This window comes from Sphaerodactylus townsendi, linkage group LG08 (assembly GCF_021028975.2).
Source record: "Sphaerodactylus townsendi isolate TG3544 linkage group LG08, MPM_Stown_v2.3, whole genome shotgun sequence".
NCBI lineage: Eukaryota > Metazoa > Chordata > Lepidosauria > Squamata > Sphaerodactylidae > Sphaerodactylus > Sphaerodactylus townsendi.
In genome coordinates, this window is record NC_059432.1 from 109811722 (window position 1) to 109834842 (window position 23121).

A 23121-nucleotide genomic window follows, 5' to 3' on the forward strand; every position below is an offset into this window, starting at 1 on the left:
TATTGCTCGTTTCATAGTGACTGCAGAGAAGGGTCGAAGGGAGGTGTTTTTACATGTGGGTCCTAAGCTTTATGGTTTTATTATTCAAGACGTTGGCATAAGAACAGGGGATCTGAAAGAAGAAATGTAGCCAGGGGCTGTCCTTAATGTGGAATCCAGGAATTCCGCAAACGTTTCACACCCATCACTGTGAATTTTTCCAAAGGATCCTTCCACTTAGTTCCTTACACAGCTGTGTAGGTGACCAACTCTGCTGAGTTGCTGTGTAAATAATTTACATAGCAAAGCGTGTGCATTCTGCAGGTATTTATTCAACAAGTACATACAGCTTGTTGTGTGGATTATAATAGCCTACATACGCTTTAGTTCTTTATAGGTTGTTTTGTGATTTTGGTAGTGTATAAGAACACAAGAAAGAGCCTGCTGGATCAGACCAGAGTCCATCTGGCCCAGCACTCTGCTACTCGCAGTGGCCCACCAGATACCTTTGGGAGCTCACATGCAGGATGCGAAAGCGATGGCCTTCTGCTGCTGCTGCTGCTGCTGCTCCCGAGCACCTGGTCTGCTAAGCCATTTGCAATCTCAGCTCGTGGAGGATCAAGATTGGTAGCCCTTCATTTTGTCTTACGGACATATTTAGGGATGGCTACCTGGAATCTCCGTGACAAGAGGAATGTTAGCAGCAAAAACTACCAGATTATGGCTACACAACCCAGAAAACTCACAACAGCCCGTAGATGCCTGGCATGAAAGCCTTTGACAATCGATTGCGCAGCAGCGTTTCGTGCCTATGTCACAGGTGGAACAAGTCCGCTTAGGGCCACTTAGCAGAGGAACCCAGGCCCCCTTCAATGAACGGCAGCACTCCAACCAGGTGGTTCTACATACTTTTATTAGGTTTAGAACTGGACAAATCACAAGTGTACAAAATGGGATATCACACTATTGAAGCAGAGGATTGTGGGTTGCTGCAGCAGTTCTATCGATCAAAAAGCTTCCAGCGGAAGAAAAGCAGAAGCTGGCTGGGGAAGGGGCGGGAGTTGCGTTACTGAGCTGACCGATTGCGGACCGTAGGGGACGGATTCCGCACTTCACTTCTTGACACAAAGTTGTCAGCTTGCCAGGGGGGTTGCTCTCCTTCTCGGGAGTTGGGTGTAGGTTCTAAATTGGTGGAGGGGGAAAGGCGCTGGCTTAGTCACCTATCAGTGATTCGAGGACCTTGCCCTCCAAAAGGTATGAAATGCTGTGCCGATCTCCCCAACCTCTGGCATGAAATGGAAACCCTCAGCCTTTTTGGTCGCAAACCTTCCCAAATTAAGACTCTGTGCTAGGGATGCTGTGGGGGGGGGGGGGACCACAACAGATGGGCAGCAGGGGGGGAGGAGGGAGAGGAATGGCAAACCCCACTCCTGGAGCACTGCAACAAACCACCACAACAGCCAACAGCGAGTACAGTAGCCAGTAATCAACTCAAGGTTTGTCCAGTCTATGGTTTCCAGAGCTATTCTACGAGTACATATGCACAAGAACTTCCAAAAAAAATGCTAGGCTATGATACAAGTAGTGACACCAACGGAAGAGGGCTTGTTACGTGGTGGGCGGTCCCTAGAATGAGCACAAGGGGATGACGGTTAGACTGGCCCTTTCAGACCCTGGAACGGAAGCAAGGTGCCCGCCCGGCTCTTCTGAGCTGCCTTCAGCCGTGACGGATCGTAACCAAAACCTAAGCGGGCAGCACTGTCCTTTTTCCAGAGAGGAGCCACGGGAGTCTCGCTTCCAGCCTCTGAACAGAGGAGGGGGTCCAGAGAGACGCGCTTCAATTGTACTGTGAGACTGAGGGAGGCTGGCCAGGGAAAGAGAGAGAGCTGGACAGCTGCACAGGGCTAGCATCTCGTCTCGTAGATCCCGCTCCGGCCAATGTACCTCACCCATTTGATCACATCGTGGTCACTGTAGTTCAGCTTTGGCTCGAACACTTTCAGGTAGCGCACCTTCAGTCCGGAAGGCGCAAACGGGACCTGGATGCAACAGAAAACAAGCACGGAAACAGATCCAGTTCACCAGACAAGAATCCGCCACTTAGGTGGAGGGGTGGGGAATCAAACCCAGGTCTCCATATCAGAGTCCACCTGCTCTTATCCACTACACCACACTGGCTTACATATGGGCATGCATATTTTCTGAGGAGCTTGACTACACAGAATTGGCCAGCATTCTGTAATAAGGTATCTTGCTCCGTCGAAGTCTTAACTGATTCATTGCTCAGATGTTTTATTGCTGCAGAACAGAACCAAAACACACACACACTACAGATGCACACAAAGATACACCAATGAAAAGCCTTCAGCGCAGGGAGGGACTGTGCCTCTGCTCACTGCTGTATCACTTCCCTGGGATCCTGCCCAACAGTTGCTTCTGTCCCTTCTGGAGACAGGGACAGTGCCCCCTCACTGCTCTTTGCCCTGGTGCTGTTACATCAGGGTCCCCTCATATTGAAGGGCCCGCCGTCCCCCTTCTTGGGGTAGGGTTTAATTGGGGTTTCTGGACGCCTCCCATCCATCCATCCATCCATCCATCCATCCATCCATCCATCCATCCATCCATCCATCCATCCATCCATCCATCCATCCATCCATCCATCCATCCATCCATCCATCCATCCATCCATCCATCCATCCATCCATCCATCCATCCATCCATCCATCCGTCCATCCATCCATCCATCCATCCATCCATCCGTCCATCCGTCCGTCCATCCATCCATCCATCCATCCATCCATCCATCCATCCATCCATCCGTCCGTCTCTCCATCCGTCCATCCGTCTCTCCATCCATCCAAATCCATGTCAAGTCGTCCGTCCGTCAATCCATCCGTCCGTCCGTCCGTCCGTCAATCCGTCCGTCAGTCCGTCGATCAAATCATGTCGTTTATCCACTGTTTTATAAGAATTTTTAGGAAGTCTTATTGATGATTAATAGGATGGAGCTTAATGTATTTGTATTGTGTATGATTTGCTCCTGCTTAATGTTCTTTGAATTGTGTTGTTCACCGCCCGGAGCCCTTCGGGGAGCGGGCGGTATAGAAATTGAAGACAGACAGACAGACAGACATAAAATAAGTCATGTCTCAATTGCAGCAGTCATTTGCCAAGTTGCCCAAGCTGACCGGAGGCCTCCTTACCTCGAAGTTCATGGAGATGGGGGGCCGAGCCCATTTCTTCTTGTCATTGGTTGGAAGTAGTTCTATTTCCGCGCTGATCTGGGATTCCTTCATTCCAGCCATACGCTTAATCCTAAAAGAGGAGGAAGGAAGAGAGAGAAAGCTGAACTCAGAAGCAATATTGCTTATGTCTTCATTGCTCAGCTCAGCCTTCCAGTGATCATGGGAGCCCGTGGCAGAGCACGCGGAGCAGCCCCTGGTAAGGATATGTCAAAAGATCACTTACTTCCATACAATGGCATTCTCGCTGGCCTTGTATTTTGCCTTCCCTTTCATGCAGATGACTTGTACGCCACTAGTATTCAGGGGTGTTGGGATTCGCACCTGGAAGACCAAACATTGGGTTCTTAATCCTGAAACAGAATGCTTAGGTGTTTACCCTGGTGCCTGAATGGGAAAACCCAGTTGAGGGCTACGGCACTGCACGTTAATTCAGAAGAACCGCAAAGATTGTATTTATTAATTTAGTTCGATTTATGAGACGCTCTTCCCCCCTGTAAGAGCTCCGGGTGTCGCACAACATAGGTGTCGCGTTAAAATCCAATAAAACGCTTATCAGCAATACGACAGCGCCAAGGAGAATAATTACAATAAACTCGCTCCACTCGAACTCTTTGATACTGGGAAGGAAGAAGGACAAGAGAAGGAACGGGGGAGGGGAGGGGAGGTCAGCCGATGGAAACCTCATCACTGTCCTCAACCATAGGCCTGGTGGGATAGCTCTGCCCGCTTCCGCACATGCAGAATAATGCTTTTTCAATCCACTTTCACAATTTGCGTGCTGTGTGGTTTCCGGGCTGTAAGGCCGTGTTCTAGCAGCATTCTCTCCTGACGTTTCGCCTGCATCTGTGGCTGGCATCTTCAGAGGATCCTCTGAAGATGCCACCCCCCCACCCCCCCCCCCCCCCCCCCCCCCCCCCCCCAACCCCCCCCCCGGCCCCCCCCCCCCCCCCGCCCCCCCCCCCCCCCCCCCCCCCACCCCCGCCCCAACCCCCCCCCCCCCCCCCCCCCCCCCCCCCCGGGGGGGGGTCCCCGGCCCCGAATCCCGGCGCCCCCCCCCCCCCCCCCCCCCCCCCCCCCCCCCCCCCCCCCTCACCCCCCCCCCCCCCCACCCCCCCCCCCCCCCACCCCCCCCCCCCCCCCCCCCCCCCCCCCCCCACCCCCCCCCCCCCCCACCCCCCCCCCCCCCCACCCCCCCCCCCCCCCACCCCCCCCCCCCCCCACCCCCCCCCCCCCCCACCCCCCCCCCCCCCCACCCCCCCCCCCCCCCACCCCCCCCCCCCCCCACCCCCCCCCCCCCCCACCCCCCCCCCCCCCCACCCCCCCCCCCCCCCACCCCCCCCCCCCCCCACCCCCCCCCCCCCCCACCCCCCCCCCCCCCCACCCCCCCCCCCCCCCACCCCCCCCCCCCCCCACCCCCCCCCCCCCCCACCCCCCCCCCCCCCCACCCCCCCCCCCCCCCACCCCCCCCCCCCCCCACCCCCCCCCCCCCCCACCCCCCCCCCCCCCCACCCCCCCCCCCCCCCACCCCCCCCCCCCCCCACCCCCCCCCCCCCCCACCCCCCCCCCCCCCCACCCCCCCCCCCCCCCACCCCCCCCCCCCCCCACCCCCCCCCCCCCCCACCCCCCCCCCCCCCCACCCCCCCCCCCCCCCACCCCCCCCCCCCCCCACCCCCCCCCCCCCCCACCCCCCCCCCCCCCCACCCCCCCCCCCCCCCACCCCCCCCCCCCCCCACCCCCCCCCCCCCCCACCCCCCCCCCCCCCCACCCCCCCCCCCCCCCACCCCCCCCCCCCCCCACCCCCCCCCCCCCCCACCCCCCCCCCCCCCCACCCCCCCCCCCCCCCACCCCCCCCCCCCCCCACCCCCCCCCCCCCCCACCCCCCCCCCCCCCCACCCCCCCCCCCCCCCACCCCCCCCCCCCCCCACCCCCCCCCCCCCCCACCCCCCCCCCCCCCCACCCCCCCCCCCCCCCACCCCCCCCCCCCCCCACCCCCCCCCCCCCCCACCCCCCCCCCCCCCCACCCCCCCCCCCCCCCACCCCCCCCCCCCCCCACCCCCCCCCCCCCCCACCCCCCCCCCCCCCCACCCCCCCCCCCCCCCACCCCCCCCCCCCCCCACCCCCCCCCCCCCCCACCCCCCCCCCCCCCCACCCCCCCCCCCCCCCACCCCCCCCCCCCCCCACCCCCCCCCCCCCCCACCCCCCCCCCCCCCCACCCCCCCCCCCCCCCACCCCCCCCCCCCCCCACCCCCCCCCCCCCCCACCCCCCCCCCCCCCCACCCCCCCCCCCCCCCACCCCCCCCCCCCCCCACCCCCCCCCCCCCCCACCCCCCCCCCCCCCCACCCCCCCCCCCCCCCACCCCCCCCCCCCCCCACCCCCCCCCCCCCCCACCCCCCCCCCCCCCCACCCCCCCCCCCCCCCACCCCCCCCCCCCCCCACCCCCCCCCCCCCCCACCCCCCCCCCCCCCCACCCCCCCCCCCCCCCACCCCCCCCCCCCCCCACCCCCCCCCCCCCCCACCCCCCCCCCCCCCCACCCCCCCCCCCCCCCACCCCCCCCCCCCCCCACCCCCCCCCCCCCCCACCCCCCCCCCCCCCCACCCCCCCCCCCCCCCACCCCCCCCCCCCCCCACCCCCCCCCCCCCCCACCCCCCCCCCCCCCCACCCCCCCCCCCCCCCACCCCCCCCCCCCCCCACCCCCCCCCCCCCCCACCCCCCCCCCCCCCCACCCCCCCCCCCCCCCACCCCCCCCCCCCCCCACCCCCCCCCCCCCCCACCCCCCCCCCCCCCCACCCCCCCCCCCCCCCACCCCCCCCCCCCCCCACCCCCCCCCCCCCCCACCCCCCCCCCCCCCCACCCCCCCCCCCCCCCACCCCCCCCCCCCCCCACCCCCCCCCCCCCCCACCCCCCCCCCCCCCCACCCCCCCCCCCCCCCACCCCCCCCCCCCCCCACCCCCCCCCCCCCCCACCCCCCCCCCCCCCCACCCCCCCCCCCCCCCACCCCCCCCCCCCCCCACCCCCCCCCCCCCCCACCCCCCCCCCCCCCCACCCCCCCCCCCCCCCACCCCCCCCCCCCCCCACCCCCCCCCCCCCCCACCCCCCCCCCCCCCCACCCCCCCCCCCCCCCACCCCCCCCCCCCCCCACCCCCCCCCCCCCCCACCCCCCCCCCCCCCCACCCCCCCCCCCCCCCACCCCCCCCCCCCCCCACCCCCCCCCCCCCCCACCCCCCCCCCCCCCCACCCCCCCCCCCCCCCACCCCCCCCCCCCCCCACCCCCCCCCCCCCCCACCCCCCCCCCCCCCCACCCCCCCCCCCCCCCACCCCCCCCCCCCCCCACCCCCCCCCCCCCCCACCCCCCCCCCCCCCCACCCCCCCCCCCCCCCACCCCCCCCCCCCCCCACCCCCCCCCCCCCCCACCCCCCCCCCCCCCCACCCCCCCCCCCCCCCACCCCCCCCCCCCCCCACCCCCCCCCCCCCCCACCCCCCCCCCCCCCCACCCCCCCCCCCCCCCACCCCCCCCCCCCCCCACCCCCCCCCCCCCCCACCCCCCCCCCCCCCCACCCCCCCCCCCCCCCACCCCCCCCCCCCCCCACCCCCCCCCCCCCCCACCCCCCCCCCCCCCCACCCCCCCCCCCCCCCACCCCCCCCCCCCCCCACCCCCCCCCCCCCCCACCCCCCCCCCCCCCCACCCCCCCCCCCCCCCACCCCCCCCCCCCCCCACCCCCCCCCCCCCCCACCCCCCCCCCCCCCCACCCCCCCCCCCCCCCACCCCCCCCCCCCCCCACCCCCCCCCCCCCCCACCCCCCCCCCCCCCCACCCCCCCCCCCCCCCACCCCCCCCCCCCCCCACCCCCCCCCCCCCCCACCCCCCCCCCCCCCCACCCCCCCCCCCCCCCACCCCCCCCCCCCCCCACCCCCCCCCCCCCCCACCCCCCCCCCCCCCCACCCCCCCCCCCCCCCACCCCCCCCCCCCCCCACCCCCCCCCCCCCCCACCCCCCCCCCCCCCCACCCCCCCCCCCCCCCACCCCCCCCCCCCCCCACCCCCCCCCCCCCCCACCCCCCCCCCCCCCCACCCCCCCCCCCCCCCACCCCCCCCCCCCCCCACCCCCCCCCCCCCCCACCCCCCCCCCCCCCCACCCCCCCCCCCCCCCACCCCCCCCCCCCCCCACCCCCCCCCCCCCCCACCCCCCCCCCCCCCCACCCCCCCCCCCCCCCACCCCCCCCCCCCCCCACCCCCCCCCCCCCCCACCCCCCCCCCCCCCCACCCCCCCCCCCCCCCACCCCCCCCCCCCCCCACCCCCCCCCCCCCCCACCCCCCCCCCCCCCCACCCCCCCCCCCCCCCACCCCCCCCCCCCCCCACCCCCCCCCCCCCCCACCCCCCCCCCCCCCCACCCCCCCCCCCCCCCACCCCCCCCCCCCCCCACCCCCCCCCCCCCCCACCCCCCCCCCCCCCCACCCCCCCCCCCCCCCACCCCCCCCCCCCCCCACCCCCCCCCCCCCCCACCCCCCCCCCCCCCCACCCCCCCCCCCCCCCACCCCCCCCCCCCCCCACCCCCCCCCCCCCCCACCCCCCCCCCCCCCCACCCCCCCCCCCCCCCACCCCCCCCCCCCCCCACCCCCCCCCCCCCCCACCCCCCCCCCCCCCCACCCCCCCCCCCCCCCACCCCCCCCCCCCCCCACCCCCCCCCCCCCCCACCCCCCCCCCCCCCCACCCCCCCCCCCCCCCACCCCCCCCCCCCCCCACCCCCCCCCCCCCCCACCCCCCCCCCCCCCCACCCCCCCCCCCCCCCACCCCCCCCCCCCCCCACCCCCCCCCCCCCCCACCCCCCCCCCCCCCCACCCCCCCCCCCCCCCACCCCCCCCCCCCCCCACCCCCCCCCCCCCCCACCCCCCCCCCCCCCCACCCCCCCCCCCCCCCACCCCCCCCCCCCCCCACCCCCCCCCCCCCCCACCCCCCCCCCCCCCCACCCCCCCCCCCCCCCACCCCCCCCCCCCCCCACCCCCCCCCCCCCCCACCCCCCCCCCCCCCCACCCCCCCCCCCCCCCACCCCCCCCCCCCCCCACCCCCCCCCCCCCCCACCCCCCCCCCCCCCCACCCCCCCCCCCCCCCACCCCCCCCCCCCCCCACCCCCCCCCCCCCCCACCCCCCCCCCCCCCCACCCCCCCCCCCCCCCACCCCCCCCCCCCCCCACCCCCCCCCCCCCCCACCCCCCCCCCCCCCCACCCCCCCCCCCCCCCACCCCCCCCCCCCCCCACCCCCCCCCCCCCCCACCCCCCCCCCCCCCCACCCCCCCCCCCCCCCACCCCCCCCCCCCCCCACCCCCCCCCCCCCCCACCCCCCCCCCCCCCCACCCCCCCCCCCCCCCACCCCCCCCCCCCCCCACCCCCCCCCCCCCCCACCCCCCCCCCCCCCCACCCCCCCCCCCCCCCACCCCCCCCCCCCCCCACCCCCCCCCCCCCCCACCCCCCCCCCCCCCCACCCCCCCCCCCCCCCACCCCCCCCCCCCCCCACCCCCCCCCCCCCCCACCCCCCCCCCCCCCCACCCCCCCCCCCCCCCACCCCCCCCCCCCCCCACCCCCCCCCCCCCCCACCCCCCCCCCCCCCCACCCCCCCCCCCCCCCACCCCCCCCCCCCCCCACCCCCCCCCCCCCCCACCCCCCCCCCCCCCCACCCCCCCCCCCCCCCACCCCCCCCCCCCCCCACCCCCCCCCCCCCCCACCCCCCCCCCCCCCCACCCCCCCCCCCCCCCACCCCCCCCCCCCCCCACCCCCCCCCCCCCCCACCCCCCCCCCCCCCCACCCCCCCCCCCCCCCACCCCCCCCCCCCCCCACCCCCCCCCCCCCCCACCCCCCCCCCCCCCCACCCCCCCCCCCCCCCACCCCCCCCCCCCCCCACCCCCCCCCCCCCCCACCCCCCCCCCCCCCCACCCCCCCCCCCCCCCACCCCCCCCCCCCCCCACCCCCCCCCCCCCCCACCCCCCCCCCCCCCCACCCCCCCCCCCCCCCACCCCCCCCCCCCCCCACCCCCCCCCCCCCCCACCCCCCCCCCCCCCCACCCCCCCCCCCCCCCACCCCCCCCCCCCCCCACCCCCCCCCCCCCCCACCCCCCCCCCCCCCCACCCCCCCCCCCCCCCACCCCCCCCCCCCCCCACCCCCCCCCCCCCCCACCCCCCCCCCCCCCCACCCCCCCCCCCCCCCACCCCCCCCCCCCCCCACCCCCCCCCCCCCCCACCCCCCCCCCCCCCCACCCCCCCCCCCCCCCACCCCCCCCCCCCCCCACCCCCCCCCCCCCCCACCCCCCCCCCCCCCCACCCCCCCCCCCCCCCACCCCCCCCCCCCCCCACCCCCCCCCCCCCCCACCCCCCCCCCCCCCCACCCCCCCCCCCCCCCACCCCCCCCCCCCCCCACCCCCCCCCCCCCCCACCCCCCCCCCCCCCCACCCCCCCCCCCCCCCACCCCCCCCCCCCCCCACCCCCCCCCCCCCCCACCCCCCCCCCCCCCCACCCCCCCCCCCCCCCACCCCCCCCCCCCCCCACCCCCCCCCCCCCCCACCCCCCCCCCCCCCCACCCCCCCCCCCCCCCACCCCCCCCCCCCCCCACCCCCCCCCCCCCCCACCCCCCCCCCCCCCCACCCCCCCCCCCCCCCACCCCCCCCCCCCCCCACCCCCCCCCCCCCCCACCCCCCCCCCCCCCCACCCCCCCCCCCCCCCACCCCCCCCCCCCCCCACCCCCCCCCCCCCCCACCCCCCCCCCCCCCCACCCCCCCCCCCCCCCACCCCCCCCCCCCCCCACCCCCCCCCCCCCCCACCCCCCCCCCCCCCCACCCCCCCCCCCCCCCACCCCCCCCCCCCCCCACCCCCCCCCCCCCCCACCCCCCCCCCCCCCCACCCCCCCCCCCCCCCACCCCCCCCCCCCCCCACCCCCCCCCCCCCCCACCCCCCCCCCCCCCCACCCCCCCCCCCCCCCACCCCCCCCCCCCCCCACCCCCCCCCCCCCCCACCCCCCCCCCCCCCCACCCCCCCCCCCCCCCACCCCCCCCCCCCCCCACCCCCCCCCCCCCCCACCCCCCCCCCCCCCCACCCCCCCCCCCCCCCACCCCCCCCCCCCCCCACCCCCCCCCCCCCCCACCCCCCCCCCCCCCCACCCCCCCCCCCCCCCACCCCCCCCCCCCCCCACCCCCCCCCCCCCCCACCCCCCCCCCCCCCCACCCCCCCCCCCCCCCACCCCCCCCCCCCCCCACCCCCCCCCCCCCCCACCCCCCCCCCCCCCCACCCCCCCCCCCCCCCACCCCCCCCCCCCCCCACCCCCCCCCCCCCCCACCCCCCCCCCCCCCCACCCCCCCCCCCCCCCACCCCCCCCCCCCCCCACCCCCCCCCCCCCCCACCCCCCCCCCCCCCCACCCCCCCCCCCCCCCACCCCCCCCCCCCCCCACCCCCCCCCCCCCCCACCCCCCCCCCCCCCCACCCCCCCCCCCCCCCACCCCCCCCCCCCCCCACCCCCCCCCCCCCCCACCCCCCCCCCCCCCCACCCCCCCCCCCCCCCACCCCCCCCCCCCCCCACCCCCCCCCCCCCCCACCCCCCCCCCCCCCCACCCCCCCCCCCCCCCACCCCCCCCCCCCCCCACCCCCCCCCCCCCCCACCCCCCCCCCCCCCCACCCCCCCCCCCCCCCACCCCCCCCCCCCCCCACCCCCCCCCCCCCCCACCCCCCCCCCCCCCCACCCCCCCCCCCCCCCACCCCCCCCCCCCCCCACCCCCCCCCCCCCCCACCCCCCCCCCCCCCCACCCCCCCCCCCCCCCACCCCCCCCCCCCCCCACCCCCCCCCCCCCCCACCCCCCCCCCCCCCCACCCCCCCCCCCCCCCACCCCCCCCCCCCCCCACCCCCCCCCCCCCCCACCCCCCCCCCCCCCCACCCCCCCCCCCCCCCACCCCCCCCCCCCCCCACCCCCCCCCCCCCCCACCCCCCCCCCCCCCCACCCCCCCCCCCCCCCACCCCCCCCCCCCCCCACCCCCCCCCCCCCCCACCCCCCCCCCCCCCCACCCCCCCCCCCCCCCACCCCCCCCCCCCCCCACCCCCCCCCCCCCCCACCCCCCCCCCCCCCCACCCCCCCCCCCCCCCACCCCCCCCCCCCCCCACCCCCCCCCCCCCCCACCCCCCCCCCCCCCCACCCCCCCCCCCCCCCACCCCCCCCCCCCCCCACCCCCCCCCCCCCCCACCCCCCCCCCCCCCCACCCCCCCCCCCCCCCACCCCCCCCCCCCCCCACCCCCCCCCCCCCCCACCCCCCCCCCCCCCCACCCCCCCCCCCCCCCACCCCCCCCCCCCCCCACCCCCCCCCCCCCCCACCCCCCCCCCCCCCCACCCCCCCCCCCCCCCACCCCCCCCCCCCCCCACCCCCCCCCCCCCCCACCCCCCCCCCCCCCCACCCCCCCCCCCCCCCACCCCCCCCCCCCCCCACCCCCCCCCCCCCCCACCCCCCCCCCCCCCCACCCCCCCCCCCCCCCACCCCCCCCCCCCCCCACCCCCCCCCCCCCCCACCCCCCCCCCCCCCCACCCCCCCCCCCCCCCACCCCCCCCCCCCCCCACCCCCCCCCCCCCCCACCCCCCCCCCCCCCCACCCCCCCCCCCCCCCACCCCCCCCCCCCCCCACCCCCCCCCCCCCCCACCCCCCCCCCCCCCCACCCCCCCCCCCCCCCACCCCCCCCCCCCCCCACCCCCCCCCCCCCCCACCCCCCCCCCCCCCCACCCCCCCCCCCCCCCACCCCCCCCCCCCCCCACCCCCCCCCCCCCCCACCCCCCCCCCCCCCCACCCCCCCCCCCCCCCACCCCCCCCCCCCCCCACCCCCCCCCCCCCCCACCCCCCCCCCCCCCCACCCCCCCCCCCCCCCACCCCCCCCCCCCCCCACCCCCCCCCCCCCCCACCCCCCCCCCCCCCCACCCCCCCCCCCCCCCACCCCCCCCCCCCCCCACCCCCCCCCCCCCCCACCCCCCCCCCCCCCCACCCCCCCCCCCCCCCACCCCCCCCCCCCCCCACCCCCCCCCCCCCCCACCCCCCCCCCCCCCCACCCCCCCCCCCCCCCACCCCCCCCCCCCCCCACCCCCCCCCCCCCCCACCCCCCCCCCCCCCCACCCCCCCCCCCCCCCACCCCCCCCCCCCCCCACCCCCCCCCCCCCCCACCCCCCCCCCCCCCCACCCCCCCCCCCCCCCACCCCCCCCCCCCCCCACCCCCCCCCCCCCCCACCCCCCCCCCCCCCCACCCCCCCCCCCCCCCACCCCCCCCCCCCCCCACCCCCCCCCCCCCCCACCCCCCCCCCCCCCCACCCCCCCCCCCCCCCACCCCCCCCCCCCCCCACCCCCCCCCCCCCCCACCCCCCCCCCCCCCCACCCCCCCCCCCCCCCACCCCCCCCCCCCCCCACCCCCCCCCCCCCCCACCCCCCCCCCCCCCCACCCCCCCCCCCCCCCACCCCCCCCCCCCCCCACCCCCCCCCCCCCCCACCCCCCCCCCCCCCCACCCCCCCCCCCCCCCACCCCCCCCCCCCCCCACCCCCCCCCCCCCCCACCCCCCCCCCCCCCCACCCCCCCCCCCCCCCACCCCCCCCCCCCCCCACCCCCCCCCCCCCCCACCCCCCCCCCCCCCCACCCCCCCCCCCCCCCACCCCCCCCCCCCCCCACCCCCCCCCCCCCCCACCCCCCCCCCCCCCCACCCCCCCCCCCCCCCACCCCCCCCCCCCCCCACCCCCCCCCCCCCCCACCCCCCCCCCCCCCCACCCCCCCCCCCCCCCACCCCCCCCCCCCCCCACCCCCCCCCCCCCCCACCCCCCCCCCCCCCCACCCCCCCCCCCCCCCACCCCCCCCCCCCCCCACCCCCCCCCCCCCCCACCCCCCCCCCCCCCCACCCCCCCCCCCCCCCACCCCCCCCCCCCCCCACCCCCCCCCCCCCCCACCCCCCCCCCCCCCCACCCCCCCCCCCCCCCACCCCCCCCCCCCCCCACCCCCCCCCCCCCCCACCCCCCCCCCCCCCCACCCCCCCCCCCCCCCACCCCCCCCCCCCCCCACCCCCCCCCCCCCCCACCCCCCCCCCCCCCCACCCCCCCCCCCCCCCACCCCCCCCCCCCCCCACCCCCCCCCCCCCCCACCCCCCCCCCCCCCCACCCCCCCCCCCCCCCACCCCCCCCCCCCCCCACCCCCCCCCCCCCCCACCCCCCCCCCCCCCCACCCCCCCCCCCCCCCACCCCCCCCCCCCCCCACCCCCCCCCCCCCCCACCCCCCCCCCCCCCCACCCCCCCCCCCCCCCACCCCCCCCCCCCCCCACCCCCCCCCCCCCCCACCCCCCCCCCCCCCCACCCCCCCCCCCCCCCACCCCCCCCCCCCCCCACCCCCCCCCCCCCCCACCCCCCCCCCCCCCCACCCCCCCCCCCCCCCACCCCCCCCCCCCCCCACCCCCCCCCCCCCCCACCCCCCCCCCCCCCCACCCCCCCCCCCCCCCACCCCCCCCCCCCCCCACCCCCCCCCCCCCCCACCCCCCCCCCCCCCCACCCCCCCCCCCCCCCACCCCCCCCCCCCCCCACCCCCCCCCCCCCCCACCCCCCCCCCCCCCCACCCCCCCCCCCCCCCACCCCCCCCCCCCCCCACCCCCCCCCCCCCCCACCCCCCCCCCCCCCCACCCCCCCCCCCCCCCACCCCCCCCCCCCCCCACCCCCCCCCCCCCCCACCCCCCCCCCCCCCCACCCCCCCCCCCCCCCACCCCCCCCCCCCCCCACCCCCCCCCCCCCCCACCCCCCCCCCCCCCCACCCCCCCCCCCCCCCACCCCCCCCCCCCCCCACCCCCCCCCCCCCCCACCCCCCCCCCCCCCCACCCCCCCCCCCCCCCACCCCCCCCCCCCCCCACCCCCCCCCCCCCCCACCCCCCCCCCCCCCCACCCCCCCCCCCCCCCACCCCCCCCCCCCCCCACCCCCCCCCCCCCCCACCCCCCCCCCCCCCCACCCCCCCCCCCCCCCACCCCCCCCCCCCCCCACCCCCCCCCCCCCCCACCCCCCCCCCCCCCCACCCCCCCCCCCCCCCACCCCCCCCCCCCCCCACCCCCCCCCCCCCCCACCCCCCCCCCCCCCCACCCCCCCCCCCCCCCACCCCCCCCCCCCCCCACCCCCCCCCCCCCCCACCCCCCCCCCCCCCCACCCCCCCCCCCCCCCACCCCCCCCCCCCCCCACCCCCCCCCCCCCCCACCCCCCCCCCCCCCCACCCCCCCCCCCCCCCACCCCCCCCCCCCCCCACCCCCCCCCCCCCCCACCCCCCCCCCCCCCCACCCCCCCCCCCCCCCACCCCCCCCCCCCCCCACCCCCCCCCCCCCCCACCCCCCCCCCCCCCCACCCCCCCCCCCCCCCACCCCCCCCCCCCCCCACCCCCCCCCCCCCCCACCCCCCCCCCCCCCCACCCCCCCCCCCCCCCACCCCCCCCCCCCCCCACCCCCCCCCCCCCCCACCCCCCCCCCCCCCCACCCCCCCCCCCCCCCACCCCCCCCCCCCCCCACCCCCCCCCCCCCCCACCCCCCCCCCCCCCCACCCCCCCCCCCCCCCACCCCCCCCCCCCCCCACCCCCCCCCCCCCCCACCCCCCCCCCCCCCCACCCCCCCCCCCCCCCACCCCCCCCCCCCCCCACCCCCCCCCCCCCCCACCCCCCCCCCCCCCCACCCCCCCCCCCCCCCACCCCCCCCCCCCCCCACCCCCCCCCCCCCCCACCCCCCCCCCCCCCCACCCCCCCCCCCCCCCACCCCCCCCCCCCCCCACCCCCCCCCCCCCCCACCCCCCCCCCCCCCCACCCCCCCCCCCCCCCACCCCCCCCCCCCCCCACCCCCCCCCCCCCCCACCCCCCCCCCCCCCCACCCCCCCCCCCCCCCACCCCCCCCCCCCCCCACCCCCCCCCCCCCCCACCCCCCCCCCCCCCCACCCCCCCCCCCCCCCACCCCCCCCCCCCCCCACCCCCCCCCCCCCCCACCCCCCCCCCCCCCCACCCCCCCCCCCCCCCACCCCCCCCCCCCCCCACCCCCCCCCCCCCCCACCCCCCCCCCCCCCCACCCCCCCCCCCCCCCACCCCCCCCCCCCCCCACCCCCCCCCCCCCCCACCCCCCCCCCCCCCCACCCCCCCCCCCCCCCACCCCCCCCCCCCCCCACCCCCCCCCCCCCCCACCCCCCCCCCCCCCCACCCCCCCCCCCCCCCACCCCCCCCCCCCCCCACCCCCCCCCCCCCCCACCCCCCCCCCCCCCCACCCCCCCCCCCCCCCACCCCCCCCCCCCCCCACCCCCCCCCCCCCCCACCCCCCCCCCCCCCCACCCCCCCCCCCCCCCACCCCCCCCCCCCCCCACCCCCCCCCCCCCCCACCCCCCCCCCCCCCCACCCCCCCCCCCCCCCACCCCCCCCCCCCCCCACCCCCCCCCCCCCCCACCCCCCCCCCCCCCCACCCCCCCCCCCCCCCACCCCCCCCCCCCCCCACCCCCCCCCCCCCCCACCCCCCCCCCCCCCCACCCCCCCCCCCCCCCACCCCCCCCCCCCCCCACCCCCCCCCCCCCCCACCCCCCCCCCCCCCCACCCCCCCCCCCCCCCACCCCCCCCCCCCCCCACCCCCCCCCCCCCCCACCCCCCCCCCCCCCCACCCCCCCCCCCCCCCACCCCCCCCCCCCCCCACCCCCCCCCCCCCCCACCCCCCCCCCCCCCCACCCCCCCCCCCCCCCACCCCCCCCCCCCCCCACCCCCCCCCCCCCCCACCCCCCCCCCCCCCCACCCCCCCCCCCCCCCACCCCCCCCCCCCCCCACCCCCCCCCCCCCCCACCCCCCCCCCCCCCCACCCCCCCCCCCCCCCACCCCCCCCCCCCCCCACCCCCCCCCCCCCCCACCCCCCCCCCCCCCCACCCCCCCCCCCCCCCACCCCCCCCCCCCCCCACCCCCCCCCCCCCCCACCCCCCCCCCCCCCCACCCCCCCCCCCCCCCACCCCCCCCCCCCCCCACCCCCCCCCCCCCCCACCCCCCCCCCCCCCCACCCCCCCCCCCCCCCACCCCCCCCCCCCCCCACCCCCCCCCCCCCCCACCCCCCCCCCCCCCCACCCCCCCCCCCCCCCACCCCCCCCCCCCCCCACCCCCCCCCCCCCCCACCCCCCCCCCCCCCCACCCCCCCCCCCCCCCACCCCCCCCCCCCCCCACCCCCCCCCCCCCCCACCCCCCCCCCCCCCCACCCCCCCCCCCCCCCACCCCCCCCCCCCCCCACCCCCCCCCCCCCCCACCCCCCCCCCCCCCCACCCCCCCCCCCCCCCACCCCCCCCCCCCCCCACCCCCCCCCCCCCCCACCCCCCCCCCCCCCCACCCCCCCCCCCCCCCACCCCCCCCCCCCCCCACCCCCCCCCCCCCCCACCCCCCCCCCCCCCCACCCCCCCCCCCCCCCACCCCCCCCCCCCCCCACCCCCCCCCCCCCCCACCCCCCCCCCCCCCCACCCCCCCCCCCCCCCACCCCCCCCCCCCCCCACCCCCCCCCCCCCCCACCCCCCCCCCCCCCCACCCCCCCCCCCCCCCACCCCCCCCCCCCCCCACCCCCCCCCCCCCCCACCCCCCCCCCCCCCCACCCCCCCCCCCCCCCACCCCCCCCCCCCCCCACCCCCCCCCCCCCCCACCCCCCCCCCCCCCCACCCCCCCCCCCCCCCACCCCCCCCCCCCCCCACCCCCCCCCCCCCCCACCCCCCCCCCCCCCCACCCCCCCCCCCCCCCACCCCCCCCCCCCCCCACCCCCCCCCCCCCCCACCCCCCCCCCCCCCCACCCCCCCCCCCCCCCACCCCCCCCCCCCCCCACCCCCCCCCCCCCCCACCCCCCCCCCCCCCCACCCCCCCCCCCCCCCACCCCCCCCCCCCCCCACCCCCCCCCCCCCCCACCCCCCCCCCCCCCCACCCCCCCCCCCCCCCACCCCCCCCCCCCCCCACCCCCCCCCCCCCCCACCCCCCCCCCCCCCCACCCCCCCCCCCCCCCACCCCCCCCCCCCCCCACCCCCCCCCCCCCCCACCCCCCCCCCCCCCCACCCCCCCCCCCCCCCACCCCCCCCCCCCCCCACCCCCCCCCCCCCCCACCCCCCCCCCCCCCCACCCCCCCCCCCCCCCACCCCCCCCCCCCCCCACCCCCCCCCCCCCCCACCCCCCCCCCCCCCCACCCCCCCCCCCCCCCACCCCCCCCCCCCCCCACCCCCCCCCCCCCCCACCCCCCCCCCCCCCCACCCCCCCCCCCCCCCACCCCCCCCCCCCCCCACCCCCCCCCCCCCCCACCCCCCCCCCCCCCCACCCCCCCCCCCCCCCACCCCCCCCCCCCCCCACCCCCCCCCCCCCCCACCCCCCCCCCCCCCCACCCCCCCCCCCCCCCACCCCCCCCCCCCCCCACCCCCCCCCCCCCCCACCCCCCCCCCCCCCCACCCCCCCCCCCCCCCACCCCCCCCCCCCCCCACCCCCCCCCCCCCCCACCCCCCCCCCCCCCCACCCCCCCCCCCCCCCACCCCCCCCCCCCCCCACCCCCCCCCCCCCCCACCCCCCCCCCCCCCCACCCCCCCCCCCCCCCACCCCCCCCCCCCCCCACCCCCCCCCCCCCCCACCCCCCCCCCCCCCCACCCCCCCCCCCCCCCACCCCCCCCCCCCCCCACCCCCCCCCCCCCCCACCCCCCCCCCCCCCCACCCCCCCCCCCCCCCACCCCCCCCCCCCCCCACCCCCCCCCCCCCCCACCCCCCCCCCCCCCCACCCCCCCCCCCCCCCACCCCCCCCCCCCCCCACCCCCCCCCCCCCCCACCCCCCCCCCCCCCCACCCCCCCCCCCCCCCACCCCCCCCCCCCCCCACCCCCCCCCCCCCCCACCCCCCCCCCCCCCCACCCCCCCCCCCCCCCACCCCCCCCCCCCCCCACCCCCCCCCCCCCCCACCCCCCCCCCCCCCCACCCCCCCCCCCCCCCACCCCCCCCCCCCCCCACCCCCCCCCCCCCCCACCCCCCCCCCCCCCCACCCCCCCCCCCCCCCACCCCCCCCCCCCCCCACCCCCCCCCCCCCCCACCCCCCCCCCCCCCCACCCCCCCCCCCCCCCACCCCCCCCCCCCCCCACCCCCCCCCCCCCCCACCCCCCCCCCCCCCCACCCCCCCCCCCCCCCACCCCCCCCCCCCCCCACCCCCCCCCCCCCCCACCCCCCCCCCCCCCCACCCCCCCCCCCCCCCACCCCCCCCCCCCCCCACCCCCCCCCCCCCCCACCCCCCCCCCCCCCCACCCCCCCCCCCCCCCACCCCCCCCCCCCCCCACCCCCCCCCCCCCCCACCCCCCCCCCCCCCCACCCCCCCCCCCCCCCACCCCCCCCCCCCCCCACCCCCCCCCCCCCCCACCCCCCCCCCCCCCCACCCCCCCCCCCCCCCACCCCCCCCCCCCCCCACCCCCCCCCCCCCCCACCCCCCCCCCCCCCCACCCCCCCCCCCCCCCACCCCCCCCCCCCCCCACCCCCCCCCCCCCCCACCCCCCCCCCCCCCCACCCCCCCCCCCCCCCACCCCCCCCCCCCCCCACCCCCCCCCCCCCCCACCCCCCCCCCCCCCCACCCCCCCCCCCCCCCACCCCCCCCCCCCCCCACCCCCCCCCCCCCCCACCCCCCCCCCCCCCCACCCCCCCCCCCCCCCACCCCCCCCCCCCCCCACCCCCCCCCCCCCCCACCCCCCCCCCCCCCCACCCCCCCCCCCCCCCACCCCCCCCCCCCCCCACCCCCCCCCCCCCCCACCCCCCCCCCCCCCCCCCCCCCCCCCCCCCCACCCCCCCCTCCCCCCACCCCTCCCCCCCCCCACCCCTCCCCCCCCCCCACCCCCCCCCCCCACCCCAACTCCCCCCCCCCCACTCCCCCCCCCCCCCACCCCCCCCCCCCCCCAAATTCCCATCAGCCTCTGTCAGCATGGCCAATTGGCCATGCTGGTAGGGGCTGATGGGAATTGTAGTTCCTGAACATCTGGAGAGCCGCAGGTTCCCTACCCCTGTTCTAGAACAAAGATTTAACACCACAACAGGTCAGTCTTTTCTTGAGTATTCTGACAGAAGAAACATTTCAACCCTCAAACATTACCAACTGGAGTTTGTCAATGAGGTTGTGTTGTGTATCTCTCAGTAGAACTGCCCCCATCCCCAAGGGCTAACCATCGGTCACATCAATTTGGTTGGCTGATCAGCAAGACAGAAAGTAGGAGGCATTTGTTCATTTGTGTACTCTTTTTGGATACTGGGTTACTGTAATAAAAGTGTTAACAGCCTTTAAAAGTTGCCTTTCATTTTAATTGAGAGTGGCAATCTGGTTTAAACTGCAGATTCATGCTCCCTTCAATAACGTTTCGAGGAAGCATGCTAAAGAGACTAACAGGTCTGTGGTTTTCAATAGGAAAATTAGATGTGTGTGTGTATTTGTAAAGTGCTGCCAAATTGCAACTGACTTATGGTGACCGCTTATGGGGTTTTTAAGAAAAAAAAATTAACAGAGATGGCACGCCATTTCATTCCTCCGCATAGCAACCCTGGTGTTCCCAGGTGGTCTCCCATCTAAATATTAACCAAGGTTGACCCTGCTTAGCTTCTGAAACCTGATGAGATCAGGCTAGACTGGACCATCCAAGTCAGGGTGATAAGCCCAGAAGAAAGGCAAAACTATGGTTTAGTAGCAGAGGAATAAATGCTATTTAAACGTTCCCCTTTGGCAGTGGTGGGATCCAAAAATTTTAGTAACAGGTTCCCATGGTGGTGGGATTCAAACTGTGGCGTAGCGCCAATGGGGCTGGGCGGGGCATGACGGGGGCGTGGCCGGGCATTCCGGGGGTGGGGCTGTGGCAAGGACACAGCCGCTGCGCCAGTCCTTGGGCGGGAAACGAATGCACACAGGCACAGGCTGCCACGCATCACTGCGGCGGCACCCTCTTTGCCGCAGTGGACTTCCGGTTTTCCGGGTTCCCCGGCGCATACTCTGCTGAGAGGAGGGGCAAAAATCCACGCGGGCGGCACCCAACAAATTAGTGGAACCTCTTCAAGTATCACATAAATACTATGTTCCTACTTTCGGAACCTGTGAGAACTTGCTGGATCCCACCTCTGCCCTTAGGCCCCGACGAAATTACTTCCTGTTCAGCACAAACCACAATCAGTTTACGACCCCAGATGGAAGGGGAAAAAACAAACTTCAAACACTGATGCAGAAAGATGGGTGCATGCACAATTTCATAGAATCATAGAGTTGGAAGAGACCACAAGGGCCATCCAGTCCTGCCCCCCGCCATGAGGGAAAATACAGTCAAAGCACTCATGACAGTTGGCCATCCAGCCTGTGTTGAAAAACTCTAAAGAAGGAGACTTCACCACACCCTGAGGAAGCGAATTTCACTGTCAAACAGCCCTTACTGTCAGGAAGATGGAATCTCTTTTCTCGTACTTTGCACCCATTACTTCTTGTCCTAGTCTCTGGAGCAGCAAAAAAAAAAGAAAGCTTGCTCCCTCTTCAACAGGACATCCCTTCAAATAATGAAACATGGCTATCACATCACCCCTTAGCCTTCTCTTCTCTAGACTAAACATACCTAGCCACCTAAGTCTCTCCTCATAGGGTATGGATTCCAGATCTTTAACCATTCTGGTCACCTTCTTCTGGACTCCTTCAAGCTTGCCAATATCCTTCTTGAATTGTGGTGCCCAGAAATGGACACAGTATTCCAGGTGAGGTCTGACCAGGTGAGGTCTGACCATGCAGAATGGGGGGGGGGGGGTCACTATTGCTTCCCGTTATCTAGACACTACACTCTTAATGATGCCGCCCAAAATCGCTCTAGCTTTCTTAGCTGCTGAATCACACTGCTAACCATGTTCAGTTGTGGTCTACTAAGACTTCCAGATCCCTTTCACGTGTACTGTTGTCAAGCCAAGTGTCACCTATCCTGTATCTGTGATTTCATTATTTCTGCCTAAATTTCTTACAGTTATCTCGGCTGAAATTCATTTTGTTAGTTTTGTTATTTTGAATTCTGACCCTGACCTCTGGGGTATTAACTATCCCTCCTAATTTGGTGTCTTCTGCAAATCTGATTAGCATGTCCTCTATTCCATCATCCAAGTAACTGATAAAATTACTGAATAGCAGTAGGCCCAGGACACCCACTAGTCACCTCTCTCTAGGATGAAGTTGAACTCCTTTGAGTTAAGTCAGTCAACTAATTACAGATCCATCTAACAGTATAGCTTTGCTAGCTCAGATGCAGCTCTATGTTTACACTAAATATCAAGAAAGTAACTGAATCACAGCACACAAGTATGAGAAGGAAAGTCAAGAACAGGGATAAGGCCCAGTCCCACTGTTCCCAACCACTTCTGGAACTGTTTGTGTACCCATCTACTTAATGCTGTTGTGAAAGGAATCCCTATTTGACTAGGAATCTTCTATGAATCTTAGTCGGCATTTTCTACGATCCAATGTACAAACTTGAGCTTAGACTGCAAGGAAACATAGTACAAGCTTTGTTACCAGAAAATTCACTTTACCAGAATGCAGGGACCCATAGCTTGCTCCGCAGTCATGCCCACCGCCCTCTCTGCCACCACCTCATCAGTACTGAACACTCCAGCACCCATGCCAAGCAGGTAGCAGCCGTGGCCAGGACCTGGAGGCTACTCCACCACCAGGTAAAAGGATGGTTAACCGGCGTATTCAGTGAACTGGCAACCCCTATTCACCATAGATTCCAGTCAAGGCTTCTAACTTATTCAATAATGACCTCGAACTTTGGGATAAAGGTTTCACTTAATGATCTTACTATATGTGGGTAGTTCAGAGCACTGAGGCAACCTTCAGAACATGGCAAGTTGACAGCAACAAGTCTACATTTGCATGTACATTTTGAACAGAGGTTTTGTGAGAGCCATCAGTCCTATTTGAGCCAGACGGCCAGAATCACAGGTTCTATGCCGCCTTGTTCCTTTGCAGCTAAAGCGTTTCAAGCAACAATGTTATTGAGTGAGAACAGGGAAGGCTCGCTTAAGCAGATCACAACCACTGCCGGGTTTCCAATTTTACACAAAGCATTGTGTGATTTTTTGATCAATCCATTTTTTCCAAGAACACAAACAGTTATTTTTGCTGGCATAGGCTATTTCCATTTAGACTCTGCGTAGTTCCATTAGCTCTTTGTTTTAACTTAAAAGGCCTAAATGAGCCAGAAAATCTTTTAGGAGAATTTCCAGCAGCTGTTACCTAGATATGAAGATTTCCCTTTTCCCATCTTTTGCCCTCTCTTTTTTCAGCATTCAGTTTGTATGTTACTAATTACAAGAATTTACGGTTTTAATGCAGAATTGTTTAGTCACCATCCCAGTTCATAAGTGTTTGTTTTAACTCTGATTTTACTGTATTTATTGTGTGCCAAAAGCTACCCTGAACCCATAAGGGGAAGGGCAGCTTACAAACAGAATGAATAAAACAAACGTATGGTAAAGTGTGCTTGCAGACAGCAGCAGAGCGAGTTGCATCAACGTTGTAGGACCATGCAAAAAGCCAGACATGCTATTGGCAGGGAGATCGGTGCTCTCCCAGAAAATGGAAGCATGGGCTGTACATACATCACAGTTCCAGTTGGCACAAGTCATGGTACATCCTATGTAGGCAAACCCTCCTAGGTAGCCCCGCAAGCCTCATTCCACAAAGGCTAAAGTAGCGGCACTTGCAACTCTGAAGCCTAGAGAGAAATTCCGCCAGAAATGTGGGTCATGATTGGACAAATGTTTTTGCTGAACATGCACAGACAAAATTCTTGAGGCAGGAACTGAAATGTGCTCTTATCAAGGCAGGAACTGACAGTGAGCCAGTAGCTACAGTTTCCCTAACTCGACATTCG

At 77.5% G+C, this 23121-nt stretch overlaps 1 protein-coding gene across 1 annotated transcript; it reads right to left on the minus strand.

The window, feature by feature from the left end:
• Positions 1-874: 874 nt before the first annotated feature.
• Positions 875-21862, minus strand: LOC125438528 (AP-2 complex subunit mu-like). The gene is made up of 5 exons (XM_048506960.1): positions 21773-21862; positions 20301-20364; positions 3448-3574; positions 3183-3294; positions 875-2018 (listed from the first exon to the last, which is right to left on the minus strand). Exons 1-5 carry the CDS (start codon positions 21860-21862, stop codon positions 1884-1886), a joined length of 528 nt encoding a protein of 175 aa, XP_048362917.1. The 3' UTR covers positions 875-1883.
• Positions 21863-23121: the final 1259 nt, after the last annotated feature.